The 23,853-nt window shown below is 35.3% G+C and overlaps 1 protein-coding gene across 2 annotated transcripts in view; it reads right to left on the bottom strand.

Annotated features, from left to right (window-relative positions):
• Nucleotides 1–18,347, bottom strand: part of LOC128020686 (TBC1 domain family member 22B-like) — a 44,996-nt gene extending 26,649 nt beyond the window's left edge. Inside the window, exons 1-7 of one of the 2 annotated variants that reach the window (XM_052607289.1) lie at nucleotides 18,057–18,347; nucleotides 11,456–11,512; nucleotides 10,819–11,174; nucleotides 9,378–9,545; nucleotides 6,727–6,797; nucleotides 2,989–3,117; nucleotides 730–795 (exon numbers count right to left, since the gene is read on the bottom strand). In XM_052607289.1, the coding sequence (XP_052463249.1) occupies nucleotides 730–795; nucleotides 2,989–3,117; nucleotides 6,727–6,797; nucleotides 9,378–9,545; nucleotides 10,819–11,174; nucleotides 11,456–11,512; nucleotides 18,057–18,112 (903 nt within the window). In that variant the 5' untranslated portion in view covers nucleotides 18,113–18,347. The remainder of the gene's footprint in view (nucleotides 1–729; nucleotides 796–2,988; nucleotides 3,118–6,726; nucleotides 6,798–9,377; nucleotides 9,546–10,818; nucleotides 11,175–11,455; nucleotides 11,513–18,056) is intronic. The other variant, XM_052607290.1, reaches the window with a different exon arrangement.
• Between the last annotated feature and the right edge of the window lie 5,506 nt (nucleotides 18,348–23,853).

Here is a 23,853-nt window from a genome sequence, read left to right as displayed (position 1 = left end):
TCCCAAAACAGAAGAAATACAAATTGTTTAGCATTAAATCATCATTTACACGAGAACTGGAAGAATAATTTGCTTCAAATTCATTGTGCATAATTATTTATGCTCGTTTTAAACCAAAAAAAAAAAAACCCCAAAACAAAACACCATATTACAGCTAATTAGAATCTATTGACAATCACCGCTGAGAAAAATGAACATGGAAACTCAAACCATCTCTGTAGCATAATGATAATGATTATGGGAGCAAAATGTGATTGTCTCTAAAAGCAAAAACTATGAATAGTAAGCTCTTTTCTTAAACGAATCTCATGAAATATTTCAAGAATGTGTCTTTATCATATTTCATGCTATTTTATATTTTAAATGATATGTCCTCAATCACAACTGGGAAAAAAAGTAAGTTCAAAATGAATGCATAAAGGTAGTGATAATTTATGACAAAATGTGTTTGTCTAGCAAACAACTGTCACAAATGCAAATAATGATAATAATAAAAACAATATTAAAAAATAATCCTAAAATTCAGCTTTTTTATTTTCTTTTGCTTTCAGGGTGTAAAGTGACCTGGACATGGCTGTGTGTGATTCACTCTCTTATCTTATCTTTATGATTACATGAAGTGTGTAATGCCTGCTGTGTGAGATCAGACGTCTGTATGACGCCGGTGGGTCTGTCACAGGTGCGCTGTGCAGCCAGACTCAGGTGTTGGTGCCTCAGACGATCACCTACCTCCTGCACCAGCGGCTGCTGGAACAAAGGAATCAAAGGGTTCGTCCTCGGGATATCGATGTGAATCTATGGAGAGAGACACACACACACACACACACAGGTGTACACAGGTAAGCTCAAATATACACCCACACAAACACAAACCAGTTACTGAATCAGCACGTCAGGAACACAGGTGACCGGGGGAAAAAATAAGAGATTAAATCAATATGGCCCAAGAGCACTAAATTGAGTTACATGTGCCTTTTCCCTTCCACTAAATGGAGGAAACCCATCAGGGCCCAAACTGCACAGGCTATCGATCTGGTTTCGTAACAAGCTACACACAAAACCTGCATGAATTCACTTGGAAAGCGACCAGCGCAGCGTCCAGCCGCACATACAGGTGGCGACCCTTCGCTTTCATCCGGTTCTCTCTTATTTTCTTCTCTCTCTCTATTTCTACTTCCATCACATGCTTGACGAAATGGCTTTGTAGTAATGCAGGTCACTCGAAGGCCACCGAAGTGCGGTTCACGCGTATTCACCGCCATTCCTCGCCCTCTCAGACTGTGACCACACTAAAAGGTCATTTAGTGTTTCTGCCCAGACAGCCAGGGGCCAGTCCAACGGTTCTGTACGACCATATAAATCCTTTTAAAGGTCTGTGTCCGATTTGTATTGCAGTAGACAAAATGAGGGGCTGGGAGCCAGCAAGCCCCGAGGAACCGGACAAGAGAGGAGAGAAGGCAGCGCATAGCAATCGACTACCAGTCCTGCACCATTAACCTGAGTTTTACAGCCCATAAGAATATTGATCCCGCCCCACTTCGCCCGCATTAATAACACACAGGACAAAATCTGGGTGTTTTACTACAATAGCTTTCTAGAAGCAGGTGTAACCTTGACTAAATCACTGCGTCTGTAGCCTAGTGGTTAAAAGAATGGTTCACCCAAAAATCTAAAGTTTACGAGTCTTCTTCATACTATGAGGTTTGTGTGAGGAGCAGACTGATTTTTACAACAGTATTCACTGATAATCTCTGCAAATGAATCACTGACTCACTTGAACTACAGAATCAGATTAGTTCCATTCATGAAAGAATCATCCTCTAGGATGAAATCTATGCAAGTGTTTTACAAAAGGCCCCTGGGCTAAAGGTTGTCGGTTCAAACTCCACAAGGATCGATTTGTGAATTTTAACCGTTGATCCTCGGAGTAAAACACTTAACCTCAGGCTGCTCCAGAGGGATTGCTCTTAATGGATTGAAGTGTCTGCCAAACCACAAATCAGAAGTAATTAGCAGTAGATATGTGACAATCTCAAGTTCAGTTTAGAAGGTTTTTTTTTTTCTCTAATGAAATGAATACTTTTATTTAGCATGGATGCATTGAATTGAACAAAAGTGACATTAATAATGTTTTAATTAAAGATTTTTAGTTCAAATAAATGCTGTTCTTTTGCACTTTCTATTATTCAAAGAATCAAAAACAAAAGGAATGATTTCTGAAGGATCATGTGACACTGAAGATTGTAGTAATGTCTGCTGAAAATTCAGCTTTGCATCAGAGGAATAAATTACATTTTAAAATATATTCATATAGAAAAGAGTTGTTTTAAACTAGAATAATATATCACAGTATTTCTTACCAATTAAATGTAACCTTGGTGAGCATAAGATTTTCACCGACCCCAAACTGAAGTTTTAAAGAAGCCCTATCAAATAAAGCATGTTTTTGGGATGTGCAGTATGAACACTAAATTCAGCCCTTTAACAGCAAAATGGACAGATATTACAACAAATAATATTTAGAATTGAAAAAAAAAAAAGATCTGTAATCTTGGAAACGATCTTATCAGATCCTTTTCCACTGAATTATCTGGATTCATGCCATTACAGAAAACAGGTTTGCATATTATAATGTTTTCCAACTAACTCAACCTGCATTTGAACAAATATTCTGGGTTGCTTTCAACATAATATCTATGGTTGGCATTCGTGACATCCTGTCCATTAGATCAGACAATGCATTTTCTGTTTACACGCAGTCTGTTATAACAGAAACCATGGTATGGTACATCGACACTACATATATTAACGTACACAGTAAACTCCAAAGTGTTTCGGCAAAACATTACCTAAAACATCCTTAGCTAAAATTATCATTGAACACTTGTGGACTGATTAAAGTGCTCTCTTACTCCTGGAAATCATGGAGAATCAGAATCAGGTTCTTTTTTGGGAACATATTCAGAAGCAGGCTGGGTTGAGATTTACCTGTCTGTATGTGTCTCTGTGATTCTCGTCTGTTCTGGAGTGGTAATACTGTTCAATGAAGCCAAAATACTCCTCCCTCTTCCTCTGGAGAACCAGTTCCCTTCGCTCTCTATTGGCTGGAAGATAGCCCTGAGAGAAAGCACATGGAAAGAAGAAAATGCTAATTTAATAGTGTTCAGAACAGAACTCTTGTACACCCACTTTCTTCATGTCTTCCAAGTGTATCTTGCCCTGTAACCAAAATATAACCTATAAATAATGCAAACTAAAAGATATTAAAAACAGCAGTATGTAAATTCAGTTCAATACTGTAGTCCCATGAAAGAAAAAAAAATGTTGTAAATAAATAAGCTTTTGATCTTGTTTTTTTTTTATCTACATATTGTATCATTTCAGTGAGACAACCTTCTTTGTCATGCTGAAGTCAGATGTTTAGTGAATGTCTTTCAGAATACGATGCAACTGATTTTATGCTACTGGCTTTTTTGTGCTGCTCATACAAACGGCACTTTTTAAAAGGCTTCATATAAGAGAAGAAAATCAGACATATTGCATTTCATTTAAGTTCTTAGCAAATGCTTTCCTTCCAAAGTGCCTTAATGAAAAATAAAGTTCATAAACTGCATTATTATTTAGATGCTAGGGTGGTTCAGAGGTGTCCGGATGCTTTTTAAAGCATTGCCAGGCAGTTGCCAAGATGTTCTGAGTAGTTGCTTAATGCTTATTTGATTAAAATACAAAAAAATCATATATACAATTACATTGTGACATATCATTACCATTTAAAATAACTTTTCTAGTTTAATGCATTTTAAAATGTAATTTATTCTTGTGATGCAAAGCTAAGTTTTTTTTAGCATCATTACTCACATAATTCTCATTATTGTTATTTTTTATTTAGTACTGTCTTGAGTAAGATATTGTACATAAAAGATGTTTACATTTAGTCCACAACACACACAAAAAAATGAACTCCCGAACTGATTCAAATGATTCACGAACCCGATTTGAACTCCCGAACTGACTCAAATGATTCGCGATTCCGCTCCGAACTCCCAAACTGACTCAAATGATTCGCGAACCCGCTACGTACTCCCGAACTGACTCAAATGATTTGCGATCCCACTTACGAACTCCCGAACCGATTCAAATGATTTGCGATCCCGCTACGAACTCCCGAACCGATTCAAATTATTTGCGATCCCCCTCCGAACTTCCGAACTGACTCAAATGATTCGTGAAGTCGCTCCGAACTCCCGAACTGACTCAAATGATTCGCGATCCTGCAATATTAATTATGCAAGAGAAAAATAAGACTCATCTTAAAATTACCAACTTAGTTTCCTTTTTTAGAAAAAAGAAATAAAAATATTGTTATTTTTTAAATGCATAGAATGCAATGCATACATCAAAAATAAACACTCTAATTATTCCCCATTGTTTCTCTGTCTGTACTTGTACTGTGAACAATGACAATAAAGTTGACAGATGAATTAAGTGCATTTAAGCGCCATTCAATTGGGGTTTTAAATAAAGCATTTTCTGAGATGCACATTAAACATTAAACACATTTAATTAAATAAATAAATAAAAATGTGTGCACTTTTTAGGCACGATTTGTTTAATTTTTGAATATACTTGATATTGCTAAAAGTCACATCATTGAAACAAAAAATACGAGTTCATATAATCACACCTAAACACCCTAGGAAAACGTAATTAGAACTAGCTACTAAATTAGTTAAAAATGCCTATCCATATATAGCAATGATTCGCGAACCCCAAACTGACTCAAATGATTTGCGAACCAGCTCAAAACTTCCAAAAAAAGGTTCTTAATACTGTGTGTGGTTACCTGAATGATCCACGACTGTCTTTCTGTTTTGTGATGGTTGTGCATGAGTCCCTTGTTTGTTCTGAACAGTTAAACTGAGAACCATAAAAAAAAAACTAAGGGTTCCCAAACTTTTGAATGGGGTTATTTTAATAATTTCAGCATTATTATCATTTTTTTTTGTCTTGTGAACCATATGCAAACATCTTTTATGTAAAATATCTTACTCAGGAGAGTACTAAATAAAAAAATAACATTAATTTAGTGTGATCTCTCTTATTGTTTGGAAATTATACACATTTTCAAAGATGCTGCAAGGGGTTCCTAAACTTCCGCATGCCACTGTAATTGTATAGTATGAGCAATAATAATAGTGATGCTTGCCTAACTAAAAAACACACTTGAAAAAAACAGAACACAAGCCTCTGATCCCAAAAGTTAAGAAAAAAAAAAAAAGCCACAACTCTGGGAGAAACTTCTAATCAATTAGCTACTAAACTAACACACAGACAGGATGCAACTGTGCTAGTACATACTTACTAGCTACAGATCATTCCCTAAAGAGCAGACAACAAGTGCAGGCTATTTGTAGAGCAGACGTGGAGGCGTGGAACTGTCAGTTAGATCGTTGTCATGACTCTCCATCATGTTTCAGAAAATGGTGTTTTTAAAAGTGCCTTCCCCTCCCATTGTTTCTCAACTCTTGTTTTAATGAGCACACACAGAGCTGCAGAGCGCTTGAACACATAAATGATAACGTACATTCAGAATCCGACTCGATGCAGCTCACGTCTGTTGCTTCAGGCGAATAATAAGTGCACAAACTCTGCTCGTTTGGATTCGCCCCATCATCGGCCCTTCAAAACTTTAATAACGGCTATTAAATTCCATGCTGAAAATCTAAATGATCTTAAAACGGCTTTCCAATGCGATTCCGAGGAGGTCTTGACGAGGTTTGTGTGCTGTAAATCAAGGATCGACGTTGGAAACGTTTACATTTGGTGTCGTAACACAAACGTGATGTAAATCAACAAAATGCAACTGCTGCTCTTTACGATCACAATTTGAATATGAAAAAAAGATCAAATGTTTTTTTGTGTGTGTTTGTCACATTAGCATACGTTTGGCATGCGTCAACCTCTGTAATTTTATAAATATGGAATTATTCCATTTAATCCCCCTAGCAAACAATGCATGAAGCAGTAAAAGCTTGGAGGAGCTGGGTTGGGATTTGCTTGTACAGCTTAGCCCAGAGGTGTGTGTTATTGACTGTGTAAGCATTCGCCAGAAACGCAAATGAGGCTTGTAAAGCATTCTCCGAACATCCGCCCACATAAAGCCACTACACAGCGGCCCACTCTACCCCTCCGATGATGACAGTCACAATTCTGCTGACATTAAGTGCTCAGCAAAACCAATATTACAAAACAAATCAATAATGCACATTAAACTGAAAGTGGTGTGGAAGTTTTATACTCTCTGTGCAGCCTATGCAGAACTAAAATGCTTGCAGGTTTGTTATGCTGGCTTATAATAATAAAAAAAAAAATTACAAATATTTTCCTTTATAAACTATAGTTTATTACGCCATTTTTGTATTATTCATTCGATTGAATATTCATTTGGCTGCATTTCGTACAAGTAATTTCAAAAAAGAAGCTCAAAACATATTTAACAAACCCAACACAAAGAAAAGAAAACATATATTAAGATATATTAGTAATAATTAGGCATTGAAACCAAGGTCTAGTGGTTATGTGTCCATGATAACAATGTAAGCTAAAATACATCTCACAACATATTTCAGTCCTTTCCTTCCACATCTTTTCTTGTCATCGCACTGCTGTTTGTTTGAATAGCAAGCTACAATGAACATGAAATAAACAGTAGTGGTAAATACTTACAGATAAGAGTCTCCAGGTGACTGGCCGAACTTCACGAGGGATTCCCGACCAACTATGCTTCCGTAACTCCTCTGTATGAACAAAACACGTTGCAAAGTTAATCCAAAATGACAAATACTTCAGTAGCACAACTGCTGTGTTGTTTCATAGCTAAAGAGGTGAACATATGCTTTGAGGACACATCATACTGCAGTTTGGACGTGAAACTACAATGTCAAAGTAAAGTTGCAGGAGCAGGTGGAATTAAAGTACATCAGCAGTTAAAACATGTATTAAGAGTTTGTTCATATGCGGTGAGAGAAAATCATGCTTTAAATCAACATTCGTCTGCCTTCACAGGACTGGTGACACTAACTTATAGTTCAATCAACATAATCAATAAACAATTATTTTTTTAATTAGCAAACACACTCAGAGTTTTCACAACCATGCCACCTTGAATTATGGTAACTCCAATAAGACAGCGAGCCATAACTGCAGATTGATTTTAAAGTAATGGCTGGGAAGTTGACGATTCACAGGTGATGGAGCAATGGCTTGGGATGTCAGCATGATGTCTGGAGAGCACATTTAGGCAAACAGCTTAAAAAGCATCTGTGTCGTGGCCTGCTGTCCTGTTTTTCCATACGGCTCATCAGAACTACACTATTTGAGCTTGGTTTCCCTTATTTCACAATTCTGTTATTATCCGAATGCACCATTAAAATTATTTTTTTAAATCAGTATCTGTCTTGATTTCCAGTAAAATATCTAAACACACTTACAAGAAAATACATTTATTTGAAAAGGAAAACTGCAAATCAAGATTTGTTCAGAGAAAGTATCCTAAAATAAGTTTACATTTCTTATCACACTGGCTGTTTCTTGTTTGAATTCTGAATCTCAAATTACGATCGATTTAGGTTTAAAACGAGAGAAAATATTTGCCAATGGGTAAGGAAAAAAAAACTTAATTCAAGACATATTATTAAGTTCAATAATAATATATTATGAATAAGGTTTATATCTTACACAGTTTTGCTTCTCGAGTGAATATTTTTGCTTTAAGTATGTTTGACTGGAAAACAAGACAAATACTGATTAAGAAGATGATTTTGGCAGTTTATTTTCTTTTTTATTATGTCTCTGAATAAAAATAAATTAATTTAACAAAACAAAGAGATTTAGGAGCTACTGAATTTAAATACTTTGGACAATTGAAAACAGACAATTAAAATGTCACAAAGAAAACTCCTAAATTCCACAATAGAGTATTATTATGTGTTTCATGTTACAGTCCGATTTCTTCAAAAAATGTGTCCTTGCAAAACTTGCCATGCAGTTGCTAGGGCATTCTGTGTGGTTGCTAGGCGGTTTTCATACCAGCACCAAGCCAAAATAGCCCCAAGGCTCCAATTACTTACAAAAGCAGATGTCTCCTTAACATGCAAAGTATCAGTAAACAAATCAAGACGAGTTACATGATAGTGCGACTGATCACAATTATGATTCCTGCCTTTGCAATAATCACACACACAAAAAAAAAGTCCATTGCATTGTTCTTTTCAAGTCTTACATTAAAGATCAAAGATAATTGTTGTCAAATCAACCAGATGAATCACAGTAAATATGAACCATTCTCTCCGTCTGGTCCTTTTATTTTTTAATCGAATGGAGCTTCGATTCAACTCCACTGCTCTCAATTACTTATTTTGGTCATTGTTATGAAGTAAACATTACATCACAGGTGGATGCCATTAGACCAGATATCATCGATCCCTCCAGGTGCTGAGGTCTAAACCGCTTTTTAAGGATTGTTTTTGTGGACTCCCGCCAAGCCCTCTGGGTCATTGTGATCCGTGAATGTAAAAACGTCCATGGAAACTTAAGGACTTGCTGAGAAACATCTGGCGAGATCGCTCCTGGGTCGTTCTTGAGTTAGAACAAACACGAAACCGCTATCCAAGCGCTCCTAAAATACTAATGGCACTGGACACCTGCCAACCGTCATATGACAGCAGAATGATGAAAGATCTCAGAAGCTATTATGAACTCAGAACACTGTGCAGGGAAGCCCCTCCAACTGTATCACAAGTGCATTTTTCATAAGTGCTTACGCATTATTTCCTCCCCCGAATGACTGATGGTTCTCATTCCCCCGTGATTTCAGCCTGTCGCTCAGAAAGCTCAGAGCCTGCGGAGGCTGAAACTTAGTTATAAAGCAAAGAAGAGTGAGTCTCTTTGATAGCATCTTTATAGCATCAGCTGCACAAATGAGCGCAGGCAGACACAGAACTTGTTTTTGTTCTGCTAGCTTGCAGGTGCTCTCGAAGAGATGATTGGCTGGAGGACGTGGAGAGAACAGAAGGGCCTCTCAGCGTGAATTCAGGAAGACTAGGATAACATCATGGACTGTTTTCATGCATTCTGCCATCCCACACTGTCTCACCTGGCAAAGAGATTCAGCTAGAGGCGGTAAAGCAGGCGAGAGAATGAGGTGTGAACACATGTGAGGGTTTCTGTTTTGAGATGGTCTCTGATGGATGGGTTTTAATATCTTACACAGATAACCCACAAGTGGCCACTTTTATAATCCTGCTGAAAACAGACCTTATCCCTTGTTTTTTTTGTAATGCTTGCACAAATCTCTAATTGTTCGTTTTAAAGCTTACCCAAATCTGTGTTGGGACTGGCAAGTAGCTGCTTGAATTTATCCAATCGAGTCTTCTCTCTCACCATCATGGGTGGAGCTCCTGAGGCATTTTGGTCCGAAATGCGGGCAACCAATGGGATAACGGGCCGCACAGGAAGTGACTGCTGTTTTTGCAGGGTATTACGAGCTAAACAGGACAAAAAATAAAAACATTTAACATTAATATTAAAATATATATCATAAAAAAATATTATTATTTTTTTAAATAACATCAATATATTTTTTAATTAAGGTACTATTAAATAAATAAATAAAAATTATTTAACATGGATATATATTTTACACACACCTTTTTTTTTTTTTTTTTACACATTTGGTTGTTTTAACAAAATATAATTAAATATTTTGTCATGTTAATGAATTTTATTTATTTATTTATTAATTATATACATTGCCGTTCAAAAGTTTCTGATCAGTAAGATTTTTAATGTTTTTTTTTTTTTTTATGGAGTATCTTGTGCTCATAAAGGCTGTATTTTTTACTGAAAAACAATTATAGTGAAATATTTTTTCAATTTCTAATATTGGTTTTCTGTTTTAATATAAAATGTAAGTCATTTCTGTCTGAATGTTCACATGATCCTTCAGAAATCAGTCTAATATGCTGATTTATTATCAGTGTTGGAAACTGTTGTGCTGCTGCTTCTTTTTCTTTTTCTTTTTTTAAACTGATACTTTCTGAATTCTTTTATGAATAAAAAGTTATAGAACAGTATTTATTTAAAATTAAAATCTTTTCTAACAATACGAGTCTTTACTATCACTTTTTGTCCATTTGACCCATACATAACATAACATAAGTATTTATTCTTTTCAAAAATAAAAAAATAAATGACTGACTCCAAACTTTTGAAAGGTAGTGTATATTGTAACACAGTCTTTCCATTTTGAATAAATGCCGATTTTCATTTTATTTTATATTCAGATTAGAATCCTGAAAAAAGTATCACAGGTTCCAAAAACATGAATGAGCACAATTGTTTCCAGCATTGATAATAAATCAGCATATGCTTTGATCACAGGAATAAATTATATCTTACAGTATACTAAAACAGAAAACCGATATTAAAAATGTAAATAATATCTTACAAAATACGTTTTTTTTTTACAACACAAAATTGTATATACTCAAGTATAAACTCAAGTTGGCTTTTTTTTTTAAAAGGATAGACAGCCAAATTGTTACTTGTTTTTCTAACCCTTAACTGAAAAGGCTATTTGGACATATCTACTAACATACAGTCTGTGATTGGACATTCAAAAACATCATACCAGCCATATAACAAACAGTAATTGGGTAATGACGGGACTTTTTAGATTAAAGGTAGGCTGAAAAAACCCAGATTTGACTGATGACATTCTATCTTTTTACAAGCTTAAAAACAACAACGACCGGATACCTGCATTAACATTGAGCTGGGCTTCGCTACTGGACTTTACTACCCTGCCATTGGCTGGACCGCTTCCCATATCCAGTCGATCTTGAATGGGGTTTGTGCTGATTGGTTCCTGCCTGTCCAGTGAGGGGGGCAGTGCCTCGGTGTCTTCTGGGGTTTTGATGATTTTGAGGCAGGGTGTTTGAGGCATGGATCGTGATTGGACAGGTGAAGATGAGAGCTGTTTAAGACTAAAAATACCATCATCCTCTTCATCATCAATGTCCCATGCATCATTGGTGCTCCGAGCAAATTCGTGGAAAGTGGAAGGTTTTTTGGATTTGGTGTTCAGACTGTTAACCTTTGGAGCATCTTTTAATCTGTAGGCAAACAAGTAAAGAGGTTTTCAAAAATGGTAATATTGCACACACTATAACATATGAACTGGTTACAGTTAGAAAGGATAACGCAAGACAAAAAAAAAAAACTAAGGTTTCAAAGGGTTTATGCAAATCTTGCACTTATTTGGATGGACTTATGATTGATTCAAACCACAACTGAAAGTCAGAAGACATGAATGAAAAGAGTAAAGGCACAAACAACTGGAGAAACAAATGGCTGGTGTGCATGCAGACAGTCGACTGCTAGCAGCAGCACTTACAGACGATGTCTGCGTGGGTCCAGAGGAGGGTGCTGTGCTCCATATACTGGCTGTAAGCTAAGAGAAAGAAAAGCTGATGTGTGCTTTAAAGAGAAGCAGAAACAGGACTGGGTAGGGGTGGGCGATATGACCAAAATGTTATATCACAACATGAGTAATTTTATTTCACGGTAATGATCTATATCACAATATTGTAATTTTTTTTGCTTTAAATAAGATCTTTATTACTTTTTTTTTTTTACTCAAGTGCACTGAAGACAAGTAAATGATCAGCGAATAAATAAGAATAAGAAACTAATTACAAGCAATAGGAGGAAAAAAAAACCTATAGTAGAACAAATAAACAAGAAATGCTACATGCGTTGTGTAACCAAAACGGCATATTCTTCACTGAGTAAAATCATAATAACCAAGGAATTTTGCTGCTGTACCAGAGATGCAGCAGGCGCAATAATATTACGCAGCGCCTGAAAATAGTCCCCAGCAACTCTGCTATGGAACTGGTGGACTATTATCATTGTGCCTGCTGCATCCATGGTACAGCAGCAAAATTCCTTGATTATTACGCAGGAATGAGAGTATAGTCCCTAGCCATATCAGTCTAGAAAATCCCAACTTTTCATTTTCAGTCGGTCTTAGTACACGATGTAACTACAGAAGAGTCAAGTTTTAAAAAGGAATAATATTGAAACTCTTTGGTCATTTTTGAGCAAATGCTAACGGTCTAATCAGATGCAATGATCTATGATTAGCAAAGCTAAAAGTGCTACCGCCAGACCTGGAGATCGGCGGAAAAGATTGGAAAATTAACTCCACTGTTTAACTCTAGGGGAGTTGGAAAAGGAGCCTATTTTCAAAAAAAGTGGAGTGTTCCTTTAAGACTAGAGCTACTGTGTTTAGGAGGATACTTGCAAAGATGGCCATTTTGACACACTAGTGTATGTATTTAACCTTTCAAGGCCTATAAATCGGCCTTAGTACTAAATAAATAGGCCTAACTTCATTCAGTACTCCTGCGTTCTATAGACAACGAGCTCATAAAGCAAATCTGCCAATTACATTTAAATGGTTTAAAAGCTCTTGTTTTTACATCACAATGCTTAAAAATTTTCAAACTATAAGTTTTAGTGACCACGTAGCACAGAAACGTCACGTGAGTGTGTATGTTAACCATGATAGGTGAAAATCTCTGCCGGTTGATACATTTCTACCAGTTAATCATGTCTACCAGTATATCGTCCACCCCTCAGCCTCATGATCATATGAGAGTAACTGATATAATCTCAATAATTTACATAAATACAATCTCATGCTGTTCCAAAACCACACGACTTTCCCTCTTCTATGGAATAAAAAACAAAAGTAAACTTCTATGTAATATCCTGGTCACTTTTCCATTTAATGAAAGGCTGAATGGGAACAGCAACCTTTAAAATGTGATAAAAGGCACCATAAAACTAAAAGTATAAAAGCTTTAAACAAGAGATGCTATCAAAACATTTCTGTGCCCTCATACTTCAGAGTCACAAGACAAGGAAGGACAGTGAAACTAAGTTCATAATGGAATACTAGATTACTGCATTCCACAGGATATAAACCTCGCAACAGTTTCAGACACTACATTACATTCATACCAAAAATTCGATAGGTATGTTTTTTGTTTTTTTTTTCTCGGAAAGAAATATTATTATATATTAAGGATAGAAATAGTACATAAACAAATGTTACATTTGAAAATATATTCAAATATTTTTAACATTTTAATAATAATAATAGTAACAACGATTCACAATTTCACTTCTTCTTTAAACTGTATTTTTGGTAGCTTTGGGAAGCATTAGGCCTAGAGACTTCTTTCTTAAAATTAAAAAATAAATCTTGCGGATCTAAAACATCTGAACAGTAGTTAGGGTTAAGTTCAAACCTGCGGTGTAGACACAAATCACAGCAGACAAACAATAAAGTTAACTTTATTTTATTTATTTTGTATTTAATTAAAGTTAAATACAATGCATTTTGAGATACATAGTGCCTTGATGTATTTTCGATATATGGCAAATAATCTGTCATCAAGGTATGCAATGCATACATAAAAGTTGCATAGTATGAAGAGAACATAATACATAGAAACAGTAAGTATAGTATTACACTATGCTATTCTAAACAGCCTTTAGATTAAATAAAAGTTGCATTAAAATCACTTTCATAATGCTGCTTAACTGTAAACTGTAAATACACTCTGAATATTCTTTAAATATACCCCGGAAACACACAGCGAAAAACTCATATCTGGAAATGCAGTGAAAACATCTGAAAAAACATCTCAAATTAAAAGCGAAGCACACGGCTGGGTCCTCCACATTACTACAACATATAAATATAAATCTGTACAATATCACAGGCTATTGTGAGTTACTGTGCAATATCCTGCGTAATGGTGAGAGAAGTCCAAACATTGCAATGCTAAGCAGAATTTTTACGAGCAACACAGGGCCATAGGTGTAGTTATACTGTTGAAAGGAAAATTAACATGGCTATTATGGTATGGTTGTAATATGGTTGTCACAAGGCCTTTTGGTTGTCCAAGTCAACACAATAATAAAGGCATTATGTGCAAATGGGACCACAGAATAGTTGGCAAAAGCACAATGCAGCTGAAATATGGCTCATCAATTTTCATGCGAGTAGAAAATGAAAGGTAAATTACTTCCAGATATGTAAGCAAGCTGCTCATATTTGCATTAAATATTGGGCTGTGAGCGAGGAGTGTGTTTGAGCAGGAGAACAGTTTGCCAGAGGGCAGCCTTATCTTAAACGTCTGCTAAACACACATACACACACACACACACACACACACACTTTTCCACACTACAATATACATACAAAAGCTAACAGAGTGGGAAAACTGTCAGTGTAATTAATAATTTCCATTGAGAATTGCATTAACATGCTATTATAATGAATTAAACAAGATAATAATTCTGTTATCAACTAACAAGACATATTCTGTGGATGAACAACTTTTTGTGTGCCTCTCTACAATTATAGGACATGTCATTTTACTAGGATGACACCAAAGTCGTCTGGAAGCATCTAGTATTACTTTTGCATGCTCGGTCCCTTCTGTTAAATGAGGTCAATGGTGGGAAAGTGGCCACACCTCTCGTCCACTCATGTTACAGCCGGATCACACCCACTGCGCGTCCTCCAACTGCTGCCGATTCACCTGAACTAGCAACTCAAACAATCTAGAATCACAACCACACCCAAACTATAACATGTTCATCTTTCCCATCACAGAGCGGAATCCCGTCCGTTTCTAACGTCTTCATTGTGTTCTGCTCAATTTTCTGAAGATATGATACCATGAACACTGTAGTAAAATGTATCAAATCTATCAAACATATCAATTTTAAGAGACAAAGAACTGAAAAACAAACAAACAAGAAAACTATTTCCAAAAACAGCAGGAAACTTTGTAAATGAACAAGCCATTACAGTTCAGAAATTAGTGAAATAAATACGTTATATATCCAGAACGCGGCAGCAAGATAAATTTTTAATGAGCCAAAAAGAATGCACGTCACACCTCTGTTTATAAATTTGCACTGGCTTCCAATAGCTGCTCGCATAAAATTCAAGACAATGGCTCTGCACCCATTTACCTAAATTTGTTACTTCAGATTTATGTGCCCTCTAGAAGCTGCGTTCTGCAAGTGAACATCACTTGACTGTGCCATCCCAAGGACTTTAAATTAAATGTTCCCTCCTGGTGGAATGACCTCCCCAACACAATCCGGGTACATGGGTCCTTAGCCATCTTCAAGAATCGGCTTAAAACACATCTCTTCCATCTTTATTTGACCCTCTAACTTTAACACTCACTATTCTAATTCTATTCTTAAAAAAATCTAACTACCTTTCTAATCTTTTTGTAATCTGTTTTCTTTTCATTTATTATGCAATTGTGTATGAGTGTTTGTGTGTATAAAGACCTCTAACACTAGCTTGGTCTATTCTTATTTTATTCTATCTGTTTTGTTATTTATTTATTATATTATTTCAAAGCCCATGCTACGTGTACTGCGTTAACCCAACTGAGACTTGTTATAGCACTTATATTTCATTGCTCTTTTTGTTGTTTTTGATTGCTTCCACTGTCCTCATCTGTAAGTCGCTTTGGATAAAAGCGTCTGCTAAATGAAAAAAAACAAAGATCTCAAATTTGGACTCATCAGACCAAAGCACAGATTTCCACTGATCTAATGTCCATTCCTTGTGTTCTTTAGCCCAAACAAGTCTCTTCTGCTTGTTGCCTTTCTTTAGCAGTGGTTTCCTAGCAGATTTTCTACCATGAAGGCCTGATTCACACAGTCTCCTCTTAACAGTTGTTCTGAGATGTGTCTGCTGCTAGAACTATGTGTACCTTTGACCTGGTCTCTAATCTGAGCTGCTGTTTACCTGCGATTTATGAGACTGGTGACTCGGATGAACTTATCCTCCGCAGCAGAGGAGACTCTTGGTCTTAATTTCCCGGGGCGGTCCGCATGTGAGCCAGTTTCTTTGTAGCGCTTGATGGTTTTTGTGACTGCACTTGGGGACACTTTCAAAGTTTTCCCAATTTTTCGGACTGACTGACCTTCATTTCTTCAAGTAATGATGGCCACTCGTTTTCCTGCTTTTTTCTTGCCATAATACAAATTCTAACAGTCTATTCAGTAGGACTATCAGCTGTGTATCCACCTGACTTCTGCACAACACAACTGACGGTCCCAACCCCATTTATAAGGCAAGAAAACACACTTATTAAACCTGACAGGGCACACCTGTGAAGTGAAAACCATTTCAGGTGACTACCTCTTGAAGCTCATCAAGAGAATGCCAAGAGTGTGCAAAGCAATAATCAGAGCAAAATGTGGCTACTTTGAAGAATCTACAATATGGCATATTTTCAGTTGAATATAGATAATAAAGAAATAAAGAAAACTCTTTGAATGAGAAGGGGTGTCCAAACTTTTGGTCCGTACTATGTATGTGTGTGTATATATATATATATATATATATATATATATATATATATATAAACACAAACACATACATAAGCTCTGAGTACTGTGTTTGAATGGACAAATTCACACACAAAAAATTATGTAAAAATGCCCATCCTGGCAAGTATCCTAGCAGCCGACTGAACATACTGTATCAGTGCATTCTCTTGAATTGACAGCACTTTCTAAATATTAATCAAACAGCAACAAAGAAATCCCTCACTGCTCTTGGTTGAATAGCTTTTGTAACTTTTTGTAACTAAACATGTTTTTTTAATTTACACAGTCAAATACACAATTCTATTTTACATTTGATTACTTTATTCAATTTCTGTACCTAAAAACTAATGATTATTTGTTGTTATTTTCTTTATTTTTATTTAAAAGTATAATTTTTCCCTAAACACAGCACATACCAATCCGTACCAAAACAGTGTCTCTGAAACTGATACAAACCGAACAGTAAGTTGAACCGTTGCACCCCTAATATATATATATATATATATATATATATATATATATATATATATATATATATATAAATTCAGTCTTTGAAAAGTATGTGAGTGTGTGTGTGTGTGTGTATGTACATATTCAATTCAATATACCTCAATAAAAAATAAAAATAGCCCTGAAAATCGATTCCATCATGTGCAAATATTACCTCTTGAAGAAAAAAGTGAATTTCAGTAGCAGCACATCTGCCACACTAACAGCATGAGAGTTCCTCTTTTGCAGGATTATGCAAGGCCTGATATAAATTCTTATCTAGAGGAAACTGTCCAGTCATCACAAGGTAGCGTTCACAGTAAGATGAACTGATTCTGTCTGTAACCATGAAAATCCTAACAACCCGCAATATGAAGCACACTCAGCAAACTATCTGCCCAGAATAAACAAAAGGCCAAATTAGACCAACCTACATGTCTGCTTTAATAGGTTCAAATCCATTTAATTAAATACTGTTTAGAAAACAACCAGAGTAAAGCATATGAAGTTAGATTTGCTTCCTTTATAAAAATAAAATAAATAAGAAACTGCCATGGCAAGTACTTATTAGTACATAGATAGCATTGCATAGTTAATCCAGTTACTGTAACATCATAACAAATTATTATGAAATCATACAGTGTAAGAAACTTTGTTTTAGATTAAAATGAAAGCTAAAAGGCAAGTTAGCATAGTTTAATAGTAGTAAAAATAAGGTATGTCGATGATAGCTATGGTCACCATGTCGAACTTCAGTAAGGACTGATATAAACCAACACTAACTTCGCTACCATATGGCCACAAGTGGAGATCACACCAGCGGTTTCGTGATATGCACAAATAATCCTAATTTTGATCTTTACAACATGAGCAAAAACGCAACACACGTCCAGAATAGCCATGCTGTCAAAACAGACAGCTCACTATGTTTTGGCACACAGCCTCGGTGTCTAGTAAACAAATCAGCTGGTCAGAGTCGATACCTTGATATAAAATGACTTCAGAGTACAAAAAAAACCACACACTTAAACTAGTTCAAAGAGGAAATTAATGATTAAACTCACCTCCCGGGAACCTTTGGGTTTCTCCTCCAGAAATGAATCCTGTTGTCGGTGGCCATGGCGAGAGGACGCCCAATTTCACTCTCAAACAGCCATGAAAGCGAACCCCACGCCGTCAACCGACATTGGCAGATATCCAACGGCGAAAACGATGTTATTAACTGTATTGCCGCATATGTCTTACTTTGTTTTGATTAGTTACTGCGGGTATTTTGCCAACACAGAATGTACCTACAGCGGTTCTGAATGGACGTCGCCATCTTGGAGGTGCATGAGGTCGCTCTGTGATTGGTTGAAATGACGAACAGGTGCATGGGAGCGGACCAATGGGATTTGAGTTTTATTAGACGGAGACTCGTATTTTAGCTTTACTTTGATCTCTACAGCACCTACATTCTTTGAAACCATGTTTACTATAATGTACAGAACAGTACAGTAACCTTTGGAACGTAAAGGTGCAATACAGAAGATACAGAAAAAAAGCATTGTTGCATAATTAGTGCGTAACATAATTGTGCATTCCAAAAGTTCCACAAATCCTGCTACTAAATTTCCCAAACTTAACATCGCCCCTCCTTCGAGGTTTGTTTGTATTACTCGTTATTGCAAATTAATATTCTCGTTATAGTCTCATTAGATTGCTGCAATACAGATATGATAAATCATCCTATTTGGAAAAATAGTTGTTCGTTTTAAATCAGTATAAATTAAACGCAGTAAAACAAATGCAATGATGAATGCTTTAAAAATGATGTCATTATTTACCCGCCCACCCCCCGAAAAAAAAAACGTGATTAATTATATTTTAAATCATTACGCATTTAATGCATTGATGAAAATAGTCGATTCGCAGTTCCTCAATTTGAACACTAGATGGAAATAGTTACACATAAATGTATTGCGCTCCTCTTAGATTTGAATGAAATTGAAAGATGTTCATCTGCTGTCCTGAAGCCTGTAATTGCAGCAATATTCATATTTTACTTATATTATCATCAGCTGAAGTCTTGATTCGTTTCAAAGCATGCGTTAAAAACATAACTTTTAGTATTAACCTTTAAATATACTGAAAAACTGGTATTTCTAAAGCTTTATACCTCTGTTAAATCACAAAATTGCCATGGACTTGGCCTGTGCACTCTGATTATTTTGAAATAACACGTTTTCTAAAAAAAAAATATATATATATAATAATTAGATCGCAGCTTCATAATTCATACTATTGTTAAGTATATTGTGGTAAATTAAATAATAAGTATATATTAAAAGTAATATTAAAGTTGATTGCAGTATTGAGGGTTTCTATATTAGAATGATGGTTAAAATAAAAAGTAAAAAAAAAACAACAACAAAAAAAAAAAAAACGGCTGCAGATGAAAAAAAAAAAAAAAGTAAAGCAATTATACAATTACACAAACATCCTTAGTGGAAAGTTGGACATGATACTTCCTGTGGCCTCAAATAACTTTTGCTATTGTTATTCTAAAAGGGCCCTTAAAAGAGTAGAACTTCCTCAACAGTCACAGTAACACTACTCTCAACACACTGCATTTATCAGGGTTCGTTTACAAAAAGCTGATAGCAAAGTATTATGTTTGTGTCTGTAATGGATGTGGAAATGAGTGCTAAACGGTGTGAATGAGTTCCCTCCTCTCGAGTCTGTGTTTGAGATCCTCCTGCTTGAAGAATTGCCCCCTTGTTAAAGCTCTTCCTCTGAGTTCATTCACGCATGCCACACACATGAAACAAACAGATGAAAGGTCACGTTGCCCGCGTCCTTCAGGAAGCCATGGCATCTGTGGAATGCTGCTTTATTTTCCTCCTAATTGCCCTGTGTTTTGGGTTTTGTGTGTGTGTGTGTGTGTGTGTGTTTTGTTGGTTCTTCAGCGCCACACACTCCCAGAGCCGGGTTATCGAGTGCATGCACTTGGTGTTTCTGTTTCGTTGGTCAGCAGACTGAGACAGGAAGTCGTGAAAGACGATATCCTGCTTCTGCAGCATGTATGTCACTCTTCTCCAAAGGGAAATTATGAGGAAAAAACACCACACAAGCACTTCAACGTCCACCCACAGGAGAATGCTGTTACTCAGAGGTTGCTCTTTCATGGACTTAATTGAGATATAATTAAAGAAATAAAAGATGCAAATGAGACAATTGTTGACATGTAGTGATATTATTGAGCTTTAAAATGATTGTGGAAGGCACACTGCCCTACAAAATTAAAACATGTTTATACATGTTCATGTTTAGTAAAAATCATGAACACGTATAATCTGTCACATGATATATGGATTTGACTCCGATTAACAGAAAAGCTGAGTGAAAACTGATGACAAATAAAAAAACTAACCATTTCCTCAGTTCCAGTTTTGGTGTAGTTAATGTAACGTACAAATGTAAAGTTTTGAGAAATGAGAGTTCTTTTTTTAGTGTGTGTGTGTGTGTAAACTTTGAGTATATTGGCATTGAGTTATTTTAGTATTATTTACACATGCTTTTACAGTATTTCGTATTATTATTATTATTGAATTTGTTCTTTTTAATTTTTATGTTTTCAGATTTCAGTGCTTTTATCATTTTTATCATTTTTATAAGTTTCATTTACACTTCATGTAAACAGCACTTAGCAGCCTACACTTAGTGCTGTTTATACTTAGTGCATATATTGCTACAGTATTTGCACTTATTGTAAATAGTCTTAGTTTGCTCTCCATTTTAATCTCAATACTATCCAGGAGAAAAAATAATAATAATTGTAAAATATATAACAATTAAATATTAGCAATTTAAAAATAATAAAAATGTCAATCATGTTAAATAGAATAATTTCAAAAATATTAATGTCCAGCAATATCCCTATTAAAACTGTGAATGCATCTGGATAAAGGCATCTGCCAGATGCATAAAATGGTAATGTAACAACTCTTAAAGGGATTTAATTTATGTTATTCCTACCCTGGCCATTTACAGATACAATCTTACATTATTGCATCTTTCATCCAGTTCTTGTAATTCATTTAGAACTCATGTACATACATTTATAAAATCCAATTATTACACGTCTGGAATCAATGAATAACCTTCACTGTACTCATTTCATCAGTTTAATAAAATAATCTGAACTTAAGCAGATTCTTTTCTCCTCAATGAGTACTTCTTGTTCTGTCCCAAGGCCTGCCTGACACTTTGCTATCGCCTTCCAGAAGGAGTGTGAACACAATAGCTCCATGCCAAGGACATAGTCTCCGTCTGCGCCACCCACAGACTGAGGAGACAGTTTAGTCATTGACTCCATCCGACTCAAAGTGTGTGTATGTTTGTGTGTGTTTGTGTGTGTCATCATAAGACTGAACGCCGCTCACAGGCGCCATGTTATACAAGAGGCCTGGTTGAGACTGTCACCGCCAGCAGAAGCAAGCGCAAGGTCAAAGTGGAAGTGCAAGAAGAGGGTGAGAGAAGAGAGGAAACCTAGGTCACAACGGCAGAGCACTGACTGGAACAGCAGAGGAACTGAGGAAAAACCGAAGCATCCTCCACCTCCTCTTCTGAGATGTGCTATTTTTAAAACAATCATATGAGTGAATGAATCAAAAAAGAAGAAACACAAACGAGGTCATTGTAATATATAAGTCATTTCTTCTAGGCAGCAAAGATTAAAAGCACAACAAATGGAGACTTTGAAGTGTCCTACTTTTCTGATTTTTTCTCCTGAGAGAAAGGCAAAAAGCATCTTCCTCCATTGATGGACAATAAAAAGCAGCCATGTACACTAGCTCCACCCCTAGATGTGTGATATTGATGGTAAAGAACATAAAAAATCATGGACTACAGCTAGTTTTGGTGGCGTAGATGGTTAATCGAGTATTATAATCTTTTTAACGAGATCGACCCGGGTTCGAATCGTCCTTTTACCAAACTTCTTTTATCACTTTTCAAACTCATATTGAATCAGAAAGGCATTTATTTTCAATAAAAATGAAAGAAATCATCAAAAAATAAAATGAAAATAAAGTATCGGTTAGGGTATGTGTAGGGAGGGCTTTATTGTCCCAATAAGGTGAGATCCATTTAATAATTTGAATTAAAATTATAATTAACACTCAATACGTTATTACTGCATACTATTTTATAATGTAGCCTACTAAAATACTGAGGTGCAGATAAAAATACTGTTATTTTCACTTAGTGTAAATTGAGTCCATCGCTTTTTGCACTTAGTATAAATAGCATTCATCACTATTTGCACTTATTGTAAACAGCCACTTAGTGTAAACCTATCGTTAAGAAAATATGCTATTTTTTACTTTGTGTGAATAGAATCTTATTGCTATTTACACTAAATGTAAATGGCACTTAGTAGCCTACACTTAGTGATATTTACACTTAGTGTTTACACTTAGTGTAAATAGCATCTATTGTTATTTGCACTTAGTGTAAATAGCATATATCGCTAAGAAAATATACAATTTTTTTACTAAGTGTAAATAGCATCTAATTGATATTTACACTTAATGTAAACAGCACTTAGCCTACACTAAGTGCTGTTTACACTTAGTGTAAATAGCATATATTGCTACAGTATTTGCACTTAATGTAAATAGCCTTTATCGCTATTAATACTTAGTGCAAATAGCCACTGCTTAAAAAACCGCAAGCAAAATGTAAATCACGAATATTCCAATACGTTTTAGTATGTCTATTATGTCTTTTTTTGTAAGTAAACTTAAATTAATTTTTAGTTTACATATATAAACTACTGTTAAAATGTATACATGTAAAAGTCAATAAGAGTTTCTAATCATCAAATTATCCTGAAAAAAATAAGAAATAAAAAGGTTCATCACAGTGTTTACAAACAACATAAGCAGCACATGTGACACTGAAGTAATGATACTGAAAATTCAGCTTTGCATCACATGAATGAATTACATTTTCAATTAAAATATCTTTAAAAAGACCACAGTTATTTTAAATTGAAATGATATTTAAAAATATTAACGTTTTTATTGTATTTTTAATTAAATAAATGCAGCTTTGGTGAGCAAAAGAGAATTCTTTCAAAAACAAAACACAGCAACAACAACAACAAAAAAAATCTCCCCAAAATTTTGAAAAGTAGTACAAATTATATACATTTTATATTTAAATAATTTTATATTTTAAAATAAATAAATACATGCTCTTGCTAATGTATTTTATTTAATTATTTTGTAATTGTAATAGCCTATGTATTTATATATATAATATTTAGTATAAAATGAATATCTTTAATTTGACACTGTTTATTTAACAAATGGATTTATTTTCTCTTTAACTGCAATGTAATTTCTTTTTTTTAAATAATGTGTTTATACACACACATACATGCATGTGTGTGTGTGTGTGTAAGTGTACGTTGCCCTCTGTGCATTCCAGTGTAAGAATGCCATTGTATTGCTACAAAGAGTTCAGTTACATCACACATTACAGTCAACAGTGCTCTGAAGGTGTTGATTAAAATTATTCCCGGCAGGGTGATTTATGTTGTGGTTTATGGAGTAATCCTCATCAGAAGTAAGTTTGGATGAGAATATTGTGTAAGTGTGTAAATCCGTCAGGCACCATGTGGAAACACGCCACCCATCATATGAAAAGAACATACTGATCTGATTTCTTAATAGTGTGCACGGTTTAGTCATGACTCCAGCATCGTTTGCTCAAAGACCAATGCAGTCTAAAGTCCAGGACAATGTTGCCAAATATCTGTTTACTTTTATAAAGGATGTTGTTTTATTATGCCATTTATTGCAACTGCATGAT

The sequence above is a fragment of the Carassius gibelio genome, chromosome A10, assembly GCF_023724105.1.
Source record: "Carassius gibelio isolate Cgi1373 ecotype wild population from Czech Republic chromosome A10, carGib1.2-hapl.c, whole genome shotgun sequence".
NCBI classification, from domain to species: Eukaryota; Metazoa; Chordata; class Actinopteri; order Cypriniformes; family Cyprinidae; genus Carassius; species Carassius gibelio.
This window is presented reverse-complemented; position numbering and strand designations above follow the sequence as displayed.